Here is a 17,041-nt window from a genome sequence, read left to right as displayed (position 1 = left end):
ATAGGTGCAATACAGAGCTGAGACAATCAGGCATGTCTTGGGTTTAGTAAATTTTTATTGGGTGAACAGAATATTTAAAAGGTGCTATATGCAAGGACTCGCCATAGCTACATTGCCAACATTAGCATTAACAGCTGTTTAATTACCAGTCTAGAAATGTGAGATTAGCGTCAAACTTCATTCCTTTACTCGCCAAGAGCCGTCTCCAGCGGTGGAAAGCAACGCCAATGTTAAGTCTTGTTTTGCTTCTATTTCTATCACTTCTTTTCTTCTACTGAAGGTAGCATGCTAACGAGCTAGCCCCAGCCCGTCCCGATTCGTGATAGAGAGTCACTGTAGCGTCCAGTCAGCCCTCAGTCCAACATGAGAGGATGAAGAGGTAGCGCTGCCTAGAGGGTGTATTCTAACCTCTTGTCTTGTAGACGCAACAACAATGGCTGAAGCTCTCGGCAAGCAATATCACCACCACCACCCGCTCCTGGCAAGAAACCACATTTGGCGGCAGAGAAAATTTACATATAGAACCTTTAAGGCAACCTTGAGTTAAACATGAGTCTGATCACACGCCAATGAGAAGTTAAATGTTAAAACAAACAAAAAATCTACATTTACATCTGAAAATATACAATTTTATTAATTTCTAATAAGGCTTCTTATTCAACTTATACAAATATAATTTTAAATGATAGTATTAATGTAAAATACAATGGTATAGATTAAACTAAGCAGAATTTGATGGATTCAACACCAGAAGTTCTGTATAATACCAGTTTATAATGAATTGTTTCCCCATGTATCAGTGTAATTCTGTACACAACTATAAACAATAGGGTAACACATTTGTGATGACACCGTTTCTTCGCTAAGTACTTTGCATGATTTTTTTTTTTAATCGCAATAATAAATTCAGCCTGAATTTTAAAAACATATATTGACTCTGTCAGTGCTCTTAAAATGAAGAGTTTAGTATTGTATGCTTTGGCACATTTTCAGCAGTGACACCAGTTTGCAGTCTGGGGGTTGGGGAGGAGGCTGTGCTCCCATGCAGCGAGGCAGGTGTGAGCAGATGTTTAGTATCCAGCAGGTTAGTGAACTGAGTCTGTGCTTCTGGTCGGATAAGCTTGCAAAATAAAAGGAATCCACAACCTCACATTTGTCTCAGAGGCCAGAGTTTCTCCCCATTTCAGTCAATTTCCTCTTACAGTCCAGGCCTGTGCCGCTGTCCTCATTTGCCCTGAGCCTTCCGCATAGTGGAACGCAGCGGAAGACTGCCCTCTGCCCACGAGTCAGGGTACTGCATCATCTTCTCCCACAGACTGACCTCCTCTCCAACTGAGTCCATTTCCACTTCCTCCTTGCCTATTTTAACAGTGCCTGCAGGGATAAAGATTACACAGTGAATGTAAAATTAGTGCAGTCTGTTATTATTAATGATGGCAAATTCCTTTAACCCTCTTAATCATCACATAAGGGAAAAAAGGCATGGAAGCCTTGTGGGCACTTCAGCAGTAAAATAAAATGAAGCATGCCTTTCTCATAAAAGCTTATTATGTTTTGGCAATAAAACTAAACTAGAAAAGGAAAGATATGGTATTACTTTATCGTTTCATGAATCGTTCAATTAATTAAATTCACCTTCATGTATTACGCCCATGTCTAGGGAGAGCACAACATAAAAGTTAAAAAGTTCTTCCCTCCCTTGTGCCAAAACCGTGATCTGAACACTGAATTGTAATTAATTTGAACTGAATAGCAATAATTTAAGACAGACTTGAAAAATCAATTTTTCAAGTGTCTTAAAACAATAGTCAGGTGCCAATATGAACACAAAACCAAGTTTTTCTGGCTGTAATCATTCCTCCTGTTTATGCTTGCCGCTAAGAGATTGCTTTCTACTGTACCTTCAGTGTAAGTGACGACAAAATCCACAGTCCTTGTTTTTGGGCAAAAATGTATTCAAAAGTTATCAGAAGCTAAAATGAGGTTCAAGAAGTCTGAGTTACTCAAGTGAAGTGGATATCTTCCAAAGTTCTCAGAAAATTCCCTCTGTGTTTCACTGTTTAGTGGGAATTTTGCTCTAGGAAGATATCCACTTCATTTGACTAACTCAGAATGCTTAAACCTCATATTAGCGTCGGATAAATATCTGAATATATTTTCACATGAAGGCAGAACATATTTTCTCCCCCATCATCTACACCGTAAGTGCGCCAGAAAAGGATCTTTTAATGGCCAGTGTGTACAGCAAGACAAACTTGATAAAGTGTTCATATGGGCAACCGCCTATTGTTTTAATGCAGACTACCTCCTCGAAGGGCTGACTAACCTAAGTGAAACAAAGACATTTATTAAACAGCTTTAGCGCTGTGAATAACAGTTTTATTTATAATACAATACTCAGTTAACCTGGTAAGGCAATAGAATAGCAACTGTCCAGGTAACAAACAAAGCAACTACAAAAAAGGAGAATTATCTGAGAATTTTCACAGAACTATATCTCACATGTATCTGAAAGGCAGGTGAAAAAAGGGAAAATATCTGGATTTATTGAATTCCGTCTTTTTTTTTTTTTTTTACCTTTTCCTGAGCTGAGACGGACTCCTCCTAGGAATTCATTGCTGAGCATGGCCTCCCTGTCCCACACAGTCAGCTCCAGACACATCCACCTCAGCTGCTCCAAAGCCAGATCCTTGTACACCAATGTGTGGTCATAGTGGGGGTTCAGGTTCTTCTTCACAACTGGAGTCTTCCTCTTTGTGGACTTTGCCTTACTTGGGAACAAGTATCTGCAGAACCACAGATACCAAGTTGGTTTAAAATGACAAATGCCTGTATGAAAACACAGTGAGTGTGGTTTTCGGAGTAGACAGATTATCACTAACCCTTTTACAAAGCTATCCGAAGTGCCTCCTGGTTTCATTGCCATCAAATTCTTTGCCTCTTTAATTAGGACATGCAGTTCTCCCCCTTCTTCAGTCACCGCCTTTTTCCCTGAAGAAGAGAAGACAGACACTCAGAAATTTTGAGGCAAAGTGTATCAAACACAGCCAGAGCTGAATGCAGTTTTCTTATTGTAGTCCTACCTTTGATTTTCTTGGTTGTTGGCATTTTAGGTGTGACATACTTCAAAGAGATCACCAACTCTCCTTTGTACTGAGCAAAAGCTGAAGCTGGAACAGTGGAGGCTGCCTGTTTAATAGAAGTACCTGCCATTTAGGACAAGAATCTCAAACAATACACTACTGGATGGCTGGGGCTGATACAGAGGTCGGTTTGTGAGTGTGAAAAAAAAATCTATTAACAATATAACAAATAATAAATACCTAACAACCATATTTACTGTGATTTCCTTTGAATGAGGTTATTAAGAGTTATCAAAAAGAAGTGGCAGGACATTTCCAAGTCAACAACTGTCCAACATCAGCAAAAGCAGGAAAGAAGGCTGCTAGCCAGTAAACATGGATGTAAACAATGCAGGTTTCAAACTGTTTCAAATCTGTGAGAGCTCTCAGAAAGCTTGAAAAACACTGAATATAAACAGAAACATCGTTTTAAAAAAAAAAAAAAAAAAAAAAAACCTGCACAGGACACCTTTAAGTCCTTTTCCTTGAGGTGTTTACATTATTTTCTACACTGTGTTACACATATAATAAAAAAAAAAAACTGAGAACAACAAATCCATCCTTATTATCTTCTGTGGAGTTTTTCTAGTAGCTCTATGTATCTGGTTTTCTGAGTGGGTCCCCCATTTTCTGTGTTCAGCGTGGGCACAAGGACACACAGATGATGCAATGCACATTTCTGCCAGCTTGCTAGTAAACAAGGACGTAAACAATGCATTTTTGAACTTTTAGTTAAAAATCAACATTTTGTAAGGGAGGAAATTCAACACATTTGTAAGACCTCGAACATACACACAATGCGTTCTGAAGAGTAACACTGACCCTAAACATGTGACAATAAACCCCACTGAGCACCTTTCCATCAGAGTATTGTAAAGAACAACATGATCTACCTTTGCCATCAGAGCCACACGGTCCTCATATGGAGAGTCGAGGTCTCGGCAGTCCAGAGGGATCTCCATCTCTCCCAGGAAGGTGTTGCGGCTGAGGCGACCATGATGCCAGACCGATATCAGCATGGAGCGGCAGAACAGCTGAGAGCGGCCGATAGAGTACTGCAAGTGGAATATGAGGAGACCAGATGGATCAAACGCCTGTCTCAGTACCGATACAGTGATGGAGAAGTCTGGTATAATTTTAATGCTCTGGTGCTGAAGGAGTTTTAAATAAATCATGGAAGATATATTAAAGCAGAAGATGAATTCAGAGTTTATCGGAAGTTGTGTGTAAAATCTTTTGAATAATTACCTTCTTCCAAACCTTTAAAGAGCAAATCCAAAAATGCAGAGCAGTAATTTGTTACTTGTTTGTTGTTCTTCTAAATTTCATTATATTTTTATTTATTTATGTATATATATTTATTTATTTAAAACCGGTATAACAGACAACAGGTATTCTACTATGCAATGCAATCAATCTTAAGCTCTCTCTAGGTGTGGTCATTTACAGCAGGCATGATGCAAGGTCACTAATCAGAAGCATCATTAAGTCAACAGGATAAGGTCAACAGCAGCAGTACAGTTTGAGAGGAGCGAGTTATAAACCATCACCTTCAGTGTTTCTTTGTAGACAGGACTGATAGTGTTTCTCTTGACGGCGGTCTTCCTTTTGCTCTGGCGAGATTTGTCAGGGAGTAGATAACATTTGACATAACTGAAACAAAAACAGAAAAGTATGTCAACCAGTATTTCTCTTTGGCAGTGCTACTGTCGCTGTATTTCCTGATCAAATGCTGCGAAAAATCTGTCGAGATTCAATTTCCTGTGAGGCTCAAGTAATCACTTCTGGGACGTGATTGTTTTGACTTTGTAAACACAGCAACCTCTTATCTACACTGATCACAGCTGTGTTAATATCGCTGAGTGGTGTTTGTCCAGTAGAAAAATGTGTCGTTTCAGAGCCAGAATTAGCACAGCTGCTCTACGTGAAGCCCAAAGTTTGAAGTTTGAAGCAAACTGTGCTTCAAGTGATGTGGTTTTCCTATTGGAGCTTCACATTACAGCTATGCTTGGAAAAAGTGAAAGTCATTAATATTTACGGGTTGGAAAGCCGCCGTGACGCATCACCATAGGCCAGCCCGTGGCACTCTTTGATGAAGACCTGGAGGCTCTGGGTGTGTTCGTCGTAGCTAATAGAGAACACGACGTCTCCACTCACCTCCACACTGTCAAAGTCTCCTGCTTCACTGTAAATACTCATTAGGCTGCCCAGTGTACTCTGCAGAATCATAGATACACCCGAGATGAATAAATAATCACTAACAATTCCTGTGTTTGTTTTAAGTTTCATTAATACCAAATATTGACATTTAGATCATTTCTGGACAGACATAGTGTAAAAGATTTAATGCTGCAGATCAAAGTTTAGGGAGACAGAAGGAAGAAATAACATAAAACAAAGAAATCATATTTATAAAAATAAATGCTGGAGGGTTATCAGAAAGTGAGTCAGGGACAAACAAAGAAATTAGCAGAGATGAGGATCATTCTATCAATATCTAAATTCAGAGTGACAGCATGAAAGTCATGTTGGCCTCAGCTTTGCTTTTGCCCAAGGCTTTGGTAACTATAGAAACATTCTGGCTTTGACTTTACACATCAGTTTCACACTTCCTAACTTGCCGGAGGATATCCTGAGGTTATAGATGCTCGTTCAGATTATCTAACATCAATTCCGTTCTGAGACACATAATGAGCTGTTCTTCAAAAAGCTTTCAGACGACTAATGCGAGCTGTGAGAAATGTCAATTCTTTACCTTTGAGCTATGCAGGCTGGAGAAGCTCGATGCCATTGTTCTTTTATGAAAGCTAACCAAGCTGTCAATATCTTCCTCCTCCTCTTCATCTTCCTGTGGTACAATAATAGACATTTAGAAGGCTGATCATACACACAGTGGGATTTTTACCCCCATTAGATTTCACTTGTTTTAAGAAAAGATTCATGTTTAGAAAAATAAAAAACAACAATACATAAAATAATGGGTTACCAGAAATGTAGCAGGTAATCTGGAATAGAGTTCAAAGAAAAATCTACTTTTAAACACCAAGAGTTTTAGTAAGGCCACTGAAGATGCATCTTTGACTTCAGTACCCATAACTAGCCAAATCTGTTAACATTATAATTGAGTTAAATGGCAGGAAAATGTTAAAATATCTGAAACATCAACTGTGAAGGCCAGGTTTTAGTGTTTCTAACTACACCCGTTTGGCAAAGATGTTCGACACATCATGCAGGAAATAATCCACCACAGAAGAGGCAAAATAGCCCAAAAACAGCCTCAGTAGGCCAGAACTAAATGCAGCACCAGAATTTTTTTTTGTTTTTAAAAAGAAGCTTTACCTACACTTTTCTCTGCCAGAGACCTTCTGCTCTATTACTCTTACCATCACCACTACTGCTTGGTAGCTATACCTAGTGTCATTCTTGGACCTGTGGAATACCTCTACCTGAAGTATGTACTAGTGTTGGGGGATAGTGAAAATTTACAATATCACAAAGAAAAGACATGGTGGAAGGACAAGGTTTGTGTCCCTGGACTGAGGTTTACCAACTGGTCCTCTCAGAATACAAAAAACAGAGGCCAATCTATTACTAATATAATAATTTAAAAGCTTTATAAAACATTAAACGTAACATAACAGAATGTAAGAGTATCAAAAGTTAGATTTTTTTTTTTGTAAACGACTTACCTGTATGTCTAAGCCTGGTACAGAATGACTCCTGTTGCCCATTGAGGCCTCTGATGTGTCACGTCCATCACGCAGGTCCACCGTCGACACGTACTCTAAACATTAAGACCGACAACACGTAAACACACACACACACACACACACACACACACACACACACACACACACACACACTTGATTTGATTCTGGAATTAAAAAAAAAAAACAAAAAAAAACAGCACTGCACATGGTAATAGAAGACACTAACCAGCAGGCTTTGGGGGTCGTTTGACACTCTTCTTGAAGAGTCTATCAACGTCCAACTCTGGGCTCGGACTGACTGGTTTTATTTCCGTGGCCTGTGGTGACAAAAAGAGGGAGACACAATCAGAGAAGGAAAAAAATAAAATGATTTGACACCACGTCCACTTAAAAGCATCTTACAGTGTTAGCTTCTGAGTTGGCGCTGTCATCACTGACAATCTCTGCTGTGACTGGGACGCTCAGACTGGAAACACTGGACCCTGCTGGGCTGGACTGAACTGAGTGGTGTTCTCTCCTGGTTTACAACATAAATTAAAATTAAAATACAGCTGAAAAGATGCAACTTTTTACTTTTCAAATACATAGAATGTGTAGATGTCTACCCCTTACCTCCATCTGCCTGAAATTGGCATTTGGAAATCTCAGCATATTTTTATGCCATGAGCAGGACTTTATTACTTACGTGGACATTTAAGACAGGAAAACCCTGGAAACAGTGTTACAACCACGCCTGAAACTGGCATGAATTACTAACTTAAATGAAGTGCTGACCTGTTCATTATTTTGGATGGTTTCCTTGTGCGGAATCAGCACCTATCTACATTTAATGAAGTTGACGGCACTGATTTATTATTTCTCTCTATTTTAACAGAGCAATCACGTAGAATGAGTGCAAGAAAACAGATCTATACCCTGAGGTTACTGCAAGTTTATTATTGACAGACCTTAGCAACGCTTTAAACTCTGGAAAGTTTTATTGAAAACTTCATTTATTGCAATTTCTATATTTTAATTTCAATAACAGATTTATGATTTTTAAATTCTGTCTTGATTGTCAAACCCTTGTCTTTTTTTAGTGGAAACCTTGAAGTTTAGAATTGCGGGCCAACTAATCCAAATGTGTAGTAAAAAAGTATTGTGATTACTCTACCTATTGTCTGAAAATTTAAAGAATTATGTAAGAAATCACAACGTAATTTGTATTAATCAGTTTTCTTCATTTAAAAATGATGTCCGAGCCCTGTCCGAGCCCTAACTGTGTCAGCTTAAAACTAGACTGGATTTCAAGGTAGTCCAGTTGACCAGGCAGGACCGTGGCCAGCTGTGGGGAAGTGGGCTAAAGACTAAAGCATTACCTGCCTCAAATGTTGTTTAAAGTGGAATTTGTTTGTTTTTAAGTGAAAGTTGACAGCGTTTGTGTCTTTGAGAATAACTATACAGTGAGTTTACCTTGGTTGCTCAGGGGTCCCGTGGCCAGACTCTGTCTCATTTTTAACGCCACTTATGCTGCCATTTTCTGCAGACTCTGTGTCACTGCGAGTTGGCTTCGACCAAACGTCCTCCTTTGATTCAAATGATTCCCTTGAAACAACTGATCCTGAATTGTCGCTTGAATTGCTGACAGAGAAAATGTGACAAAAGGGTGAGACATTCTTATTCTGCGTTTCAGAAATCCATACCTTAACATTTCTAAAACCTACAAAGCTGATGTGAAGAATGAGGACAAACCCTTTGTTATCTGTCTGTTTTTTCTGCCTGGGCCGAGGCACAGGAGTAGGAGGATTTATGTTTATTTCAGTACTTCTCAATAGCCTCTCTCCTGTTGTCTCACGCTTCTTCACTATAACACAGAACAAAATCACTCTTCCATACCAGTTAAACAAAAAGCTATCATGTTATTGCAGTTTTTGTTGACATTTCTCTCCTTTCACTGTTTCACTGAAACAAAATTCCTATGACTGTGGCCATTCCATTCGGGGCTGGCTGAGAGCTGTTTACATTCCTAGTTGAACAGTTGATACCCACTTCCTCTTCCTGTACTCACACGGCAGTCTCCTTTTCAAGGAGACCCTCACTAGGTCATGTCCAGGCACTGTGGAGAAACGGTTGACCCTTTGATCGTAGAACCAGTCACCTGTCCTTTTCTTTAGATCCCTGGAATCAAATACATAGACTTTTTAAAGCTCTAAACTGAACAGACAACTGAACACACATTCAGCAGTTAAATGCCATATTAGTTAATGGTTACCGAACACACTGTGAGCTGTGTATTGAGAGCTCATCAGTATTTTGCAACATGCTGTACATTACTGTTATCATTACTGTATATATAAAATTATATTACTTAAAATAAGTTTTCATAGATATATCTATTAGTGTCAGCGCCAGACACGACAAGGAACAAGGAAAGAAAGTTAAATATATGGACAGATATACTATATGTTGGACTGTTATCAGCTGCACAGCCCATTGCATTAATACAATGCGGTGTTTCTGTTATTTAGCCTCCCCTCACTGATACAAATGGTGTGGACAAAATAATACATACACTTGTCAGTATAACACTATACAATTCAACAGCACCACAAACTAAATCCTCCAAAGTCATCATAAAGTTGATCCAACAGGCTCAAAACACTGGTTATTATTGATTTCATTCCACATGATCTTGTATACTGCTTTCATATGTACACCAAATAGTTTTCGGTGAAGGCCATTTGCTTTGAAGATATTATTTTGATTCGGATGAAATATTAGTTGGAAAACAGTTGCAGGCTAGGAGTTTTCTGATAAACAAACAAATGTCTGATGACATTTAATGTTACTCACCAAAATGTGTTGTGTAGCCTTGAGCTCTAACAAATGTGTTAAATGAATTACTTACCTAAGAACTTTTGCAAAGCTGATATCTTTTTTTAAGTATTTTAAATCAATAAAGTCTGAAGATTAAAAAAAACAGATCTACTCAGAAAAACAGCTCTATGGCATAACTGGAGCCCCCCCAAAAAAACTAACAGGGAACCTTTAAGGGACAGCATGAACAAAATGGTATCTTACAGTTCTTTGGCACACACACTGCACAGCCAGGATCCATTGGGGAGGATTGTTCGGCAGTTGTGGCACACGTGGTGATTGCACATCTTACACTGGCTGGAGAAAACAGTCAGTCGACTCAGAGGCTCCAGGCATCTGCCACAACTACGCTGACTGTATCTTCCACTGCAACGTTTGGCCCCTTTCCTCTTCACATCCAGCAACTCTGTCTTCAAGTTCCTGCAGCAAAAACAAAAAGACAGGAATGACATCATGCACTGCATTGAGTTTTGGGTTTTACATATACAAAAGGTGAAGCAGGCCCTTGACAGCCATCTACAGTGGTAAGAAAAGTTCAAACATTGTAATAGGCATAGAAACATACAATACATTTAATCTTTTTTAATCCTGTCAAGTGTTACAGGATAGATTTGTCCTTAAATGATATGTCTAAATCAAGGACTGGGGTTGGACGATGTGTATTTTTAAAAATTATTTTCAATATGATTATACACTCACTGATAACTTGGTTAGGAACACCTGTACACCTGCTTATTCATGCAGTTATCCAATCAACCAATCATGTGGGAACAATGTAATACATAAAATCATGCAGATACAGGTCAGGAGCTTTAGTTAATGTTCACATCTAACATCAGAATGCCCTCAGTGACTCCGACCATAACATGATTGTTGGTGCCAGACAAGCTAGTCTGAGTGTTTCTGAAACGGTTGATCTCCTGGGATTTCCATGCACAATAGTCTCTAAAGATTACTCAGAATGCTGCGTAAACAGTAAACATCCAGCGAGCGGACGGAAACATCTTGTTGATGAGAGAGGTTTGGGAGAATGGCCGGGCTGGTTGGAGCTGACTGAAAGGCTATGATAAATCAGACAACCACTCTGTACAACTGTGGTGAGCAGAAAAGCATCTCAGAATGCACAACACATCAAACCTTGAGCCGAATGGCCAACAACAGAGAAAGAGCATGTCACGTTCCACTCCTCTCAGCCAAGAATAGAAATCTGAGGCTGCAGTGGGCACAGGCTCACCAAAACTGGACAGTTTAAGACTGGGAAAATGTAGCCTGGTCTGATGAATCTGGATTTCAGCTGTGGCCTACCTATGGTAGGGTCAGAATTTGGCATCAACATGATGAATCAATGGACCCAGCCTTCCTTGTGTCAACAGTCCAGAATGCTGGTGGTGGTGTAATGGTGTGGGGAATGTTTTCCTGGCACACTTTAGGCCCCATAATAGCAATCAATCAGCAGTTGAATGCCACAGCCTTTCCGAGTATTGCTTACGACCAAGTTCTTAACCCCTTTATGGCCACAATTTACCATTTTCTACTGCTCTAATTCCAGCATGATAATGCACCATGTCACTAATCAAAAGTCGTCATGGTTAATTTCATGGCAGTGAGTTCAGTGTACATTGACGACCTCCCCAGTCACCAGATCTGAATCCAGTAGAACACCTTTGGGATGTGGTAGAATGGGAAATTGGCAGCATGAATGTGCAGCTGACAAATCTGCAGAAATTAAGTTTTGCAATCACGTCAACATGGACCAGAATCTCAAAACAACGTTTCCAACATCCTGTGGAATCCAGGCCACAAAGAATTGAGTCAGTTTTCAGAGCAAAGGGAGGCCCTACCCAGTATTAGTATCGTGTCCCTACTAAAGCACTTGGTGATTGTATATGACAACATGGCAAATGTATGCAAAAATCACATAAAATAATCAAACTAAAGCACAATGCAGTTAACGGTGTTCCACTGTTAAGCTTTATAATAGACAAGCTCTTCAAAAATGTAAAACTAAAATCTGCAGTAACTCATTTTGTCTGATTCTTACAAAACTAAAAACACAATTTGATATGAATACCATGCAATTCCATTGATAAACGATAAAAATTAATTATGGCCCAGCCCTAAAATCAAGATATTACACACTGCAACACAAAACTGTGTATATTAAGGTAAGATATACTTGTTGTCCACTGCATGGTCTGTAGTGTTTGTCTTCAGCACCCAGTAAATTAGGCTGGGTACCATTTGAAAAACTGGTTCAAACAAGAGACTAAAATCTGCAGTAACTCAATACCAAAACAATACTGTTATCCTAACACAATTTGATATCAATACCGTGCAATTCCATTGACAAACAATAAAAATTAATTATGGCCCAGCCCTAAAAATCAAGATATCACACACTGCAACAAAAGACTGTGTATATTAAGGTAAGATATATTTGTTGTCCACTACATGGCCTCTGTCTTCAGCACTCAGTAGCTTAGGCTGGGTACCGTTTGCAATACTGGTGCCAACAAGATACCTTATATTCATTATCAAGACCAAAACAATACTTTTTTCTATATACCAGATTGGAGGCGTGGTTAAGAGCTACTTTGACCACTAAAACAAAAAAGATCTAAGAAGATTTACGATCAAGGCTACAAAATCATTTCGCAGAGTTTAGATATTCATCAGTCCACAGTCAGACAAACTGTCTATAAATCGAGATGATTTAGTTCTGTGGAATGAAGTATGGTGTCCATGGCAGAAGCACAGTTGGACAATCCACAACGCTACTTGGAAAATGTGTTGTGGACTGATCAAACTAAGGTTGAATTGTTTGGAAAGAACACACAGCACTATATCTGGAGTAAAAAAAAGTGATATGTATAATAACAACAAACATCAGATCAGAGAGGTGAAGTGAGGGAGTACCACAGGAGTAGGTTTGCTGCCCTGGGCCTGGACAGCTCACCATCATCGAGGGGAAAATGAATTCCCAGGTTTATCAAGGTATCTAATGTCGGTGGGGGGGGGGCTGTCCATCTGCTGAAGCTCAGTAGAAGTTGGGTTATGCAGCAGGACAACGACCCTAAACATGGAAGAAAATCTAGTACACAATGATTCCAAACAAAGAAAATCCACCTTCTGGAGTGGCCTAGTCGGAGCCCTTAACCCAACAGAGATGCTGTGGAATGAGCTCTGAAAGCTGTTCAAACCAGGCATCCTAAGAATATGGCTGAGCCGAAGTAGCTCTGTGAGGAAGGATGGTCCAAATTTACTCCTGAATGTTGTGCAGGTCTGATCCTTACCTACCGGAGAGCTTATTTGAAGGTTACTGCTACCAAAGGAGGTGCAACCAGTTATTAAATCCAAGGGCTCACTTACTTTTTCCACCAGCACTGTGAAAGTTTAATGGGTGTGCTCAATACACTAAAGATTGGAATTGTTTGCAGGTTATTAGCTTAAGGGCATTGTGTTTGTCTATACTTGTGACTTAGATGAATATCAGATCACATTTTATGAGCAATTAATGCAGAAAACCAGTTCATTCCAAAGGGTTCACTCACTTTGTCTTGCCACTGTATCTGATCAAAGAACAAGTAAACAATAATAAGAGTCTGACCAAGCTTCGGATGCCAAGTTTTGATATTTGACAGTTTTTAATATTTGATTCTACAGATACAATTTGGTCAGCACCTACAAATGACTGAGGTTCAACACCCAACCCTGCCAGCAATAAATACCCACCAAAAACCTGTGACAGTAACAAATATTAACTACCTACAACAACACATCATAGCTATAGCCCGACTGATACTCCAACACATATGCTAATATTTGTCTGCATTAACCTAATATTTACCGATATATCAGTCCAACTTATTCATCAGTCACATTCTAAGAATAATAAATATCAAACGCCTACAAGGTGAATTACGCTATACTCGAACTGAACAATTTAGTTTTAATTAGTAAAAACTTGAATTGACTACATTTGTAACACCTTATATATTTTGGTACTTTTATAACTCATAAATAGAGAACAGTAAAGCAGGTAAGTTTAACCATTTAGTACACTTAATAGAGAGTGCTCTCCTCTCACCGTACACGCTGCTCCTCAGCCTGCCTCAGCTCCTCGTCCCGTCGCAGCACCTCCAGGATCAGCTCCCGCTCAGAGTCAGACAGGAAGCCTAGGTTGATCATGTCAGCAGCCTGGGGCATTGTGCCTTCAACCAAAACCCCTTAGTGCAGGTTAACTGGCTCAGCCCAGTCGCTGTCGCATTGAGAAGATACCTGAAGACAAAACAGAACATCAGGAATTGACAGAAAGTGGTAATACTTTATTACTCTACTAGTCTAGAGCCTGTTTTCCTATAATGCCATGTGAGACAACCTAGGCAGAGCTCTGCAGTAAAAAAAAAAGAGGAACTTGGTGACTTGATTCCCTGCAGTGATGAAGATAGAGATAGGCAGAGAGAGTTGTGTGGTCCCAATCAAATGACTAGTTAGACGACTGAGTGACCTTTCTCCCTTCCTGTTGGCCTCCATGGAGTGAAGCCTCTGCTGCCAATATGCCATTCCTACTGTATAACGCTGCTCTGCTGGAAGTGGTTCATTAAAGAGAAAGCTGTCGAACGAAGGACATACTGCCGCATTAAGATTGACTAAAATCTCACTGCAGAAGACGAACAGCAACTTTGTTCCTTCTTGTATTTAAAAACTTGAGTCAAAAATGATCATCCGTGGAAGTCTAGATAAAGGCAAGAGAGACTCACTATTAAGACATATTTTCCATTTCAAAAGGGGGGAGGAATCAGTCTTAAACTTGGCAACAAGTTTCTGGCTGAACCCTGCTCTCCAAAAATGATAAATGACTAAAAGGAACTAGGATGCCAGAGGATTTAAAAATCCCACAGAAAACCTCTGCCCGGGTGAAAGGTTGTTTTGAATGGGATGGGCAAAAACAACATGGAACTGGCTATCAGGTAGGGTTCCCACCCTCTAAGGATACAGTGAGATGGGCGGAGCTCAGCAGCTTAAACATTTGTTAAAGCCCAACACCAAGCTTTTCCTCTGTCATTTTCCCATCTTTATGCTCCATTGGTAATTTAACTACCTCAAAAGAAATTTAAGTTAGGGGGCAATGTGTGTGTTCAGTGGCTCATCAGAGGGGGGAAGCTGCAATTCGAAACTGCATGCAAAACACAAGACCTTTTTTCCTCATTGTTTGAATGCCTAGGGAGCAACGAACGCTAGCAGTAGTTTGATAATACCGTCTAGGCAACTTGTCTGGGTAACCTTCAAGGAAATGGCACACGCGCCTGTACCATGTAAGTCAGAGATACTGCACTAAGTTGAACAATCCTTTCCAAACACTAAGCAGAGGACATTAAAGAGGGAATTTGTGTTTGTTTTGAAAACGCATTTAGCCAAAAACAAGTGTAGTAGCATAGTGAATGCAAGTGTGTAGGTTTGTGTAAACTGCGAATGACAGTAATCCTTAGGGGTCCAGGTCCATTTTGGTTAATTTTTCTGATTTCCTGTGCATTCATTTCTGTCTTCGTTTATAGCCTTTTAAACTGTCCTTACTCCACATGCACGGTGTCATTTTTCAGCACAAACTCAACTACGAGTCTGAGTTCTTTTTTTTTTTTTTCCTTTAAAACAAAATATGAAGCTGTTGGGGTTTACAATCTTGAGTGATATTCACTCAAAACATTATTACAGAACAAGTCAAGGTCGTAAAAAATAAATAGTTTCCCTACTTATACACAAATTAAACTATAATGTCGTCTATTTACAGTCTTTCAAACGGCCAGCAGACATATGAAATAGTGTGTGAAAGCTCCACTTCAGCACTCTTGACCGGTTTTTCCCAGCTTGTCTCTACGTGATGTATAAAGTTATGTTACTGTGCTCACCGATGAACAGACTCCAGATGGTCAACGGAGTGAATTTGATGAAGTTAAGCATCAAACTCCACGCTGAGGGATATCAAATCATGAGCGACGAGACCGTTTTCATAGCCTTTCCAGGTTACCAATCTGCAGTGCTGAAATTCAAATTTCAATCATTTAAAAAAAAAAAAAAAAAAAAGGCCCAGCATATGCTACCGAAGGCTGCTTTAACGTGCGTTACAACTTTAATTTAAAATGCTAACATTACTCCACATCCACTTGGCGCCGGCTTTAATTCGCTTGTACCCGACTGTAAAGGCTGATATTTGCTTTGGGAAGTCGACTCAGTCCTTTTTACGACGCTTTTGAATTCAGCCAACGGCCGACGGCAGACATCGGGTCCGGTGCGACGGGTAATATCAGATTCGAGGCATCGAGGAGCTCCGTGGTGAGCTGCTTAACGGCTGCGACTCCGTCGGGCGAACGTTGACGTTACGTTACGCTACGCTACGTTACGTTACCGGCTGAGGATTAAACTAATGCCAGCGTTACTCCACATCCACGAGGTCTTCAGAAACCAGTTTACTTCTGTACGACTGTAAAGGGTTGCACATCTGAGAGGTCGATTCGGTGTTTGTTTTTGTTTTTTTCTTAACTGTGTAGTCAGGTGAAATACTTACAGCTTATTAAAAGAAAATGACACACACCTGTTGCTATAAGTCGACCCCCCAGCCCACGGTTTGCGTCACTACGGCGGCGAGATATTCCTGACGGAAAACACAACGAAAAAGGTTAAAATTAGCAGACAAGCTAACAGCGCATGTAAGATAATTATCCTGCCGTCTACCTCCAAGCAGGTTCACCCAGTCTCCCGATCCGCTACGAGCACGACCGTGCCTTTCTCTCCCACGTCTTCGTTTTCATGCCTCCCGTCTCCAGGACTGTTGACTTTGTGCGCAAGGGGAGTCCCAAGTACCGGAAGACAAGGAAAGTTTGCAGCGGACAGGCAGGGAGCGCCTCTCCACATTTTCCATGACAGGTGCCTTTTCCTCGGCTCTATTTACCGCAGGTGGGCTGAATGTGGAAAATTTGACCCGTTGAAACACTCACAAGAATTGGCTCAGTTTCCCCCTTTTTCCTCCTCAGTCGGTTTCTTTTGAACGCAGTGCGAGGAAAAACAAAGGCAAGTGCAGGGCTATTACTTATTTAAGGAAAAAAAAAAGTTTACTGTGTAAGATGGTAAACGTGAGAAATACAAATAAACACAAAAAACAAATACCGTGAGCCATTTATTGCTATTTAGAGAACAGATGCTACAATGCTCAGTGGAAAGTAAGTACATTTACTCAAGAACGCTACATAAGTACAATTATTGGGTACTTGTACTTTGAGTATTTCCTTTTTATGTCACTTTATAGTTCTGCTCCGCTACATTCCAGAGGGAAATATTGTACTTCTTACTGCACTACAT

General features: G+C 40.0%; 1 protein-coding gene across 6 annotated transcripts; it reads right to left on the bottom strand.

Annotated features, from left to right (window-relative positions):
- Positions 1 to 37: 37 nt before the first annotated feature.
- On the bottom strand, positions 38 to 16,652 carry sytl4 (synaptotagmin-like 4). Of its 6 annotated transcripts, XM_040119192.1 has the most exons (19): positions 16,418 to 16,651; positions 16,278 to 16,337; positions 15,595 to 15,725; positions 13,776 to 13,966; positions 9,893 to 10,108; positions 8,880 to 8,989; positions 8,564 to 8,675; positions 8,285 to 8,452; positions 7,235 to 7,349; positions 7,059 to 7,149; positions 6,812 to 6,906; positions 5,878 to 5,970; positions 5,161 to 5,339; positions 4,673 to 4,775; positions 4,016 to 4,177; positions 3,084 to 3,189; positions 2,883 to 2,991; positions 2,578 to 2,786; positions 38 to 1,374 (listed from the first exon to the last, which is right to left on the bottom strand). In XM_040119192.1, the coding sequence occupies exons 4-19, from the start codon at positions 13,892 to 13,894 to the stop codon at positions 1,226 to 1,228; spliced, it is 2,136 nt and encodes a 711-aa protein (XP_039975126.1). In that variant the 5' UTR covers positions 13,895 to 13,966; positions 15,595 to 15,725; positions 16,278 to 16,337; positions 16,418 to 16,651; the 3' UTR covers positions 38 to 1,225. The 6 variants fall into 6 exon arrangements, with proteins under 6 accessions (XP_039975126.1, XP_039975130.1, XP_039975125.1 ...); XM_040119196.1 differs by lacking the exon at positions 15,595 to 15,725 and having other exon boundaries at positions 16,418 to 16,652; XM_040119191.1 differs by lacking the exons at positions 16,278 to 16,337; positions 16,418 to 16,651 and adding an exon at positions 15,834 to 16,231.
- Positions 16,653 to 17,041: the final 389 nt, after the last annotated feature.

Source organism: Xiphias gladius, chromosome 23 (assembly GCF_016859285.1).
Source record: "Xiphias gladius isolate SHS-SW01 ecotype Sanya breed wild chromosome 23, ASM1685928v1, whole genome shotgun sequence".
NCBI lineage: Eukaryota > Metazoa > Chordata > Actinopteri > Istiophoriformes > Xiphiidae > Xiphias > Xiphias gladius.
This window is presented reverse-complemented; position numbering and strand designations above follow the sequence as displayed.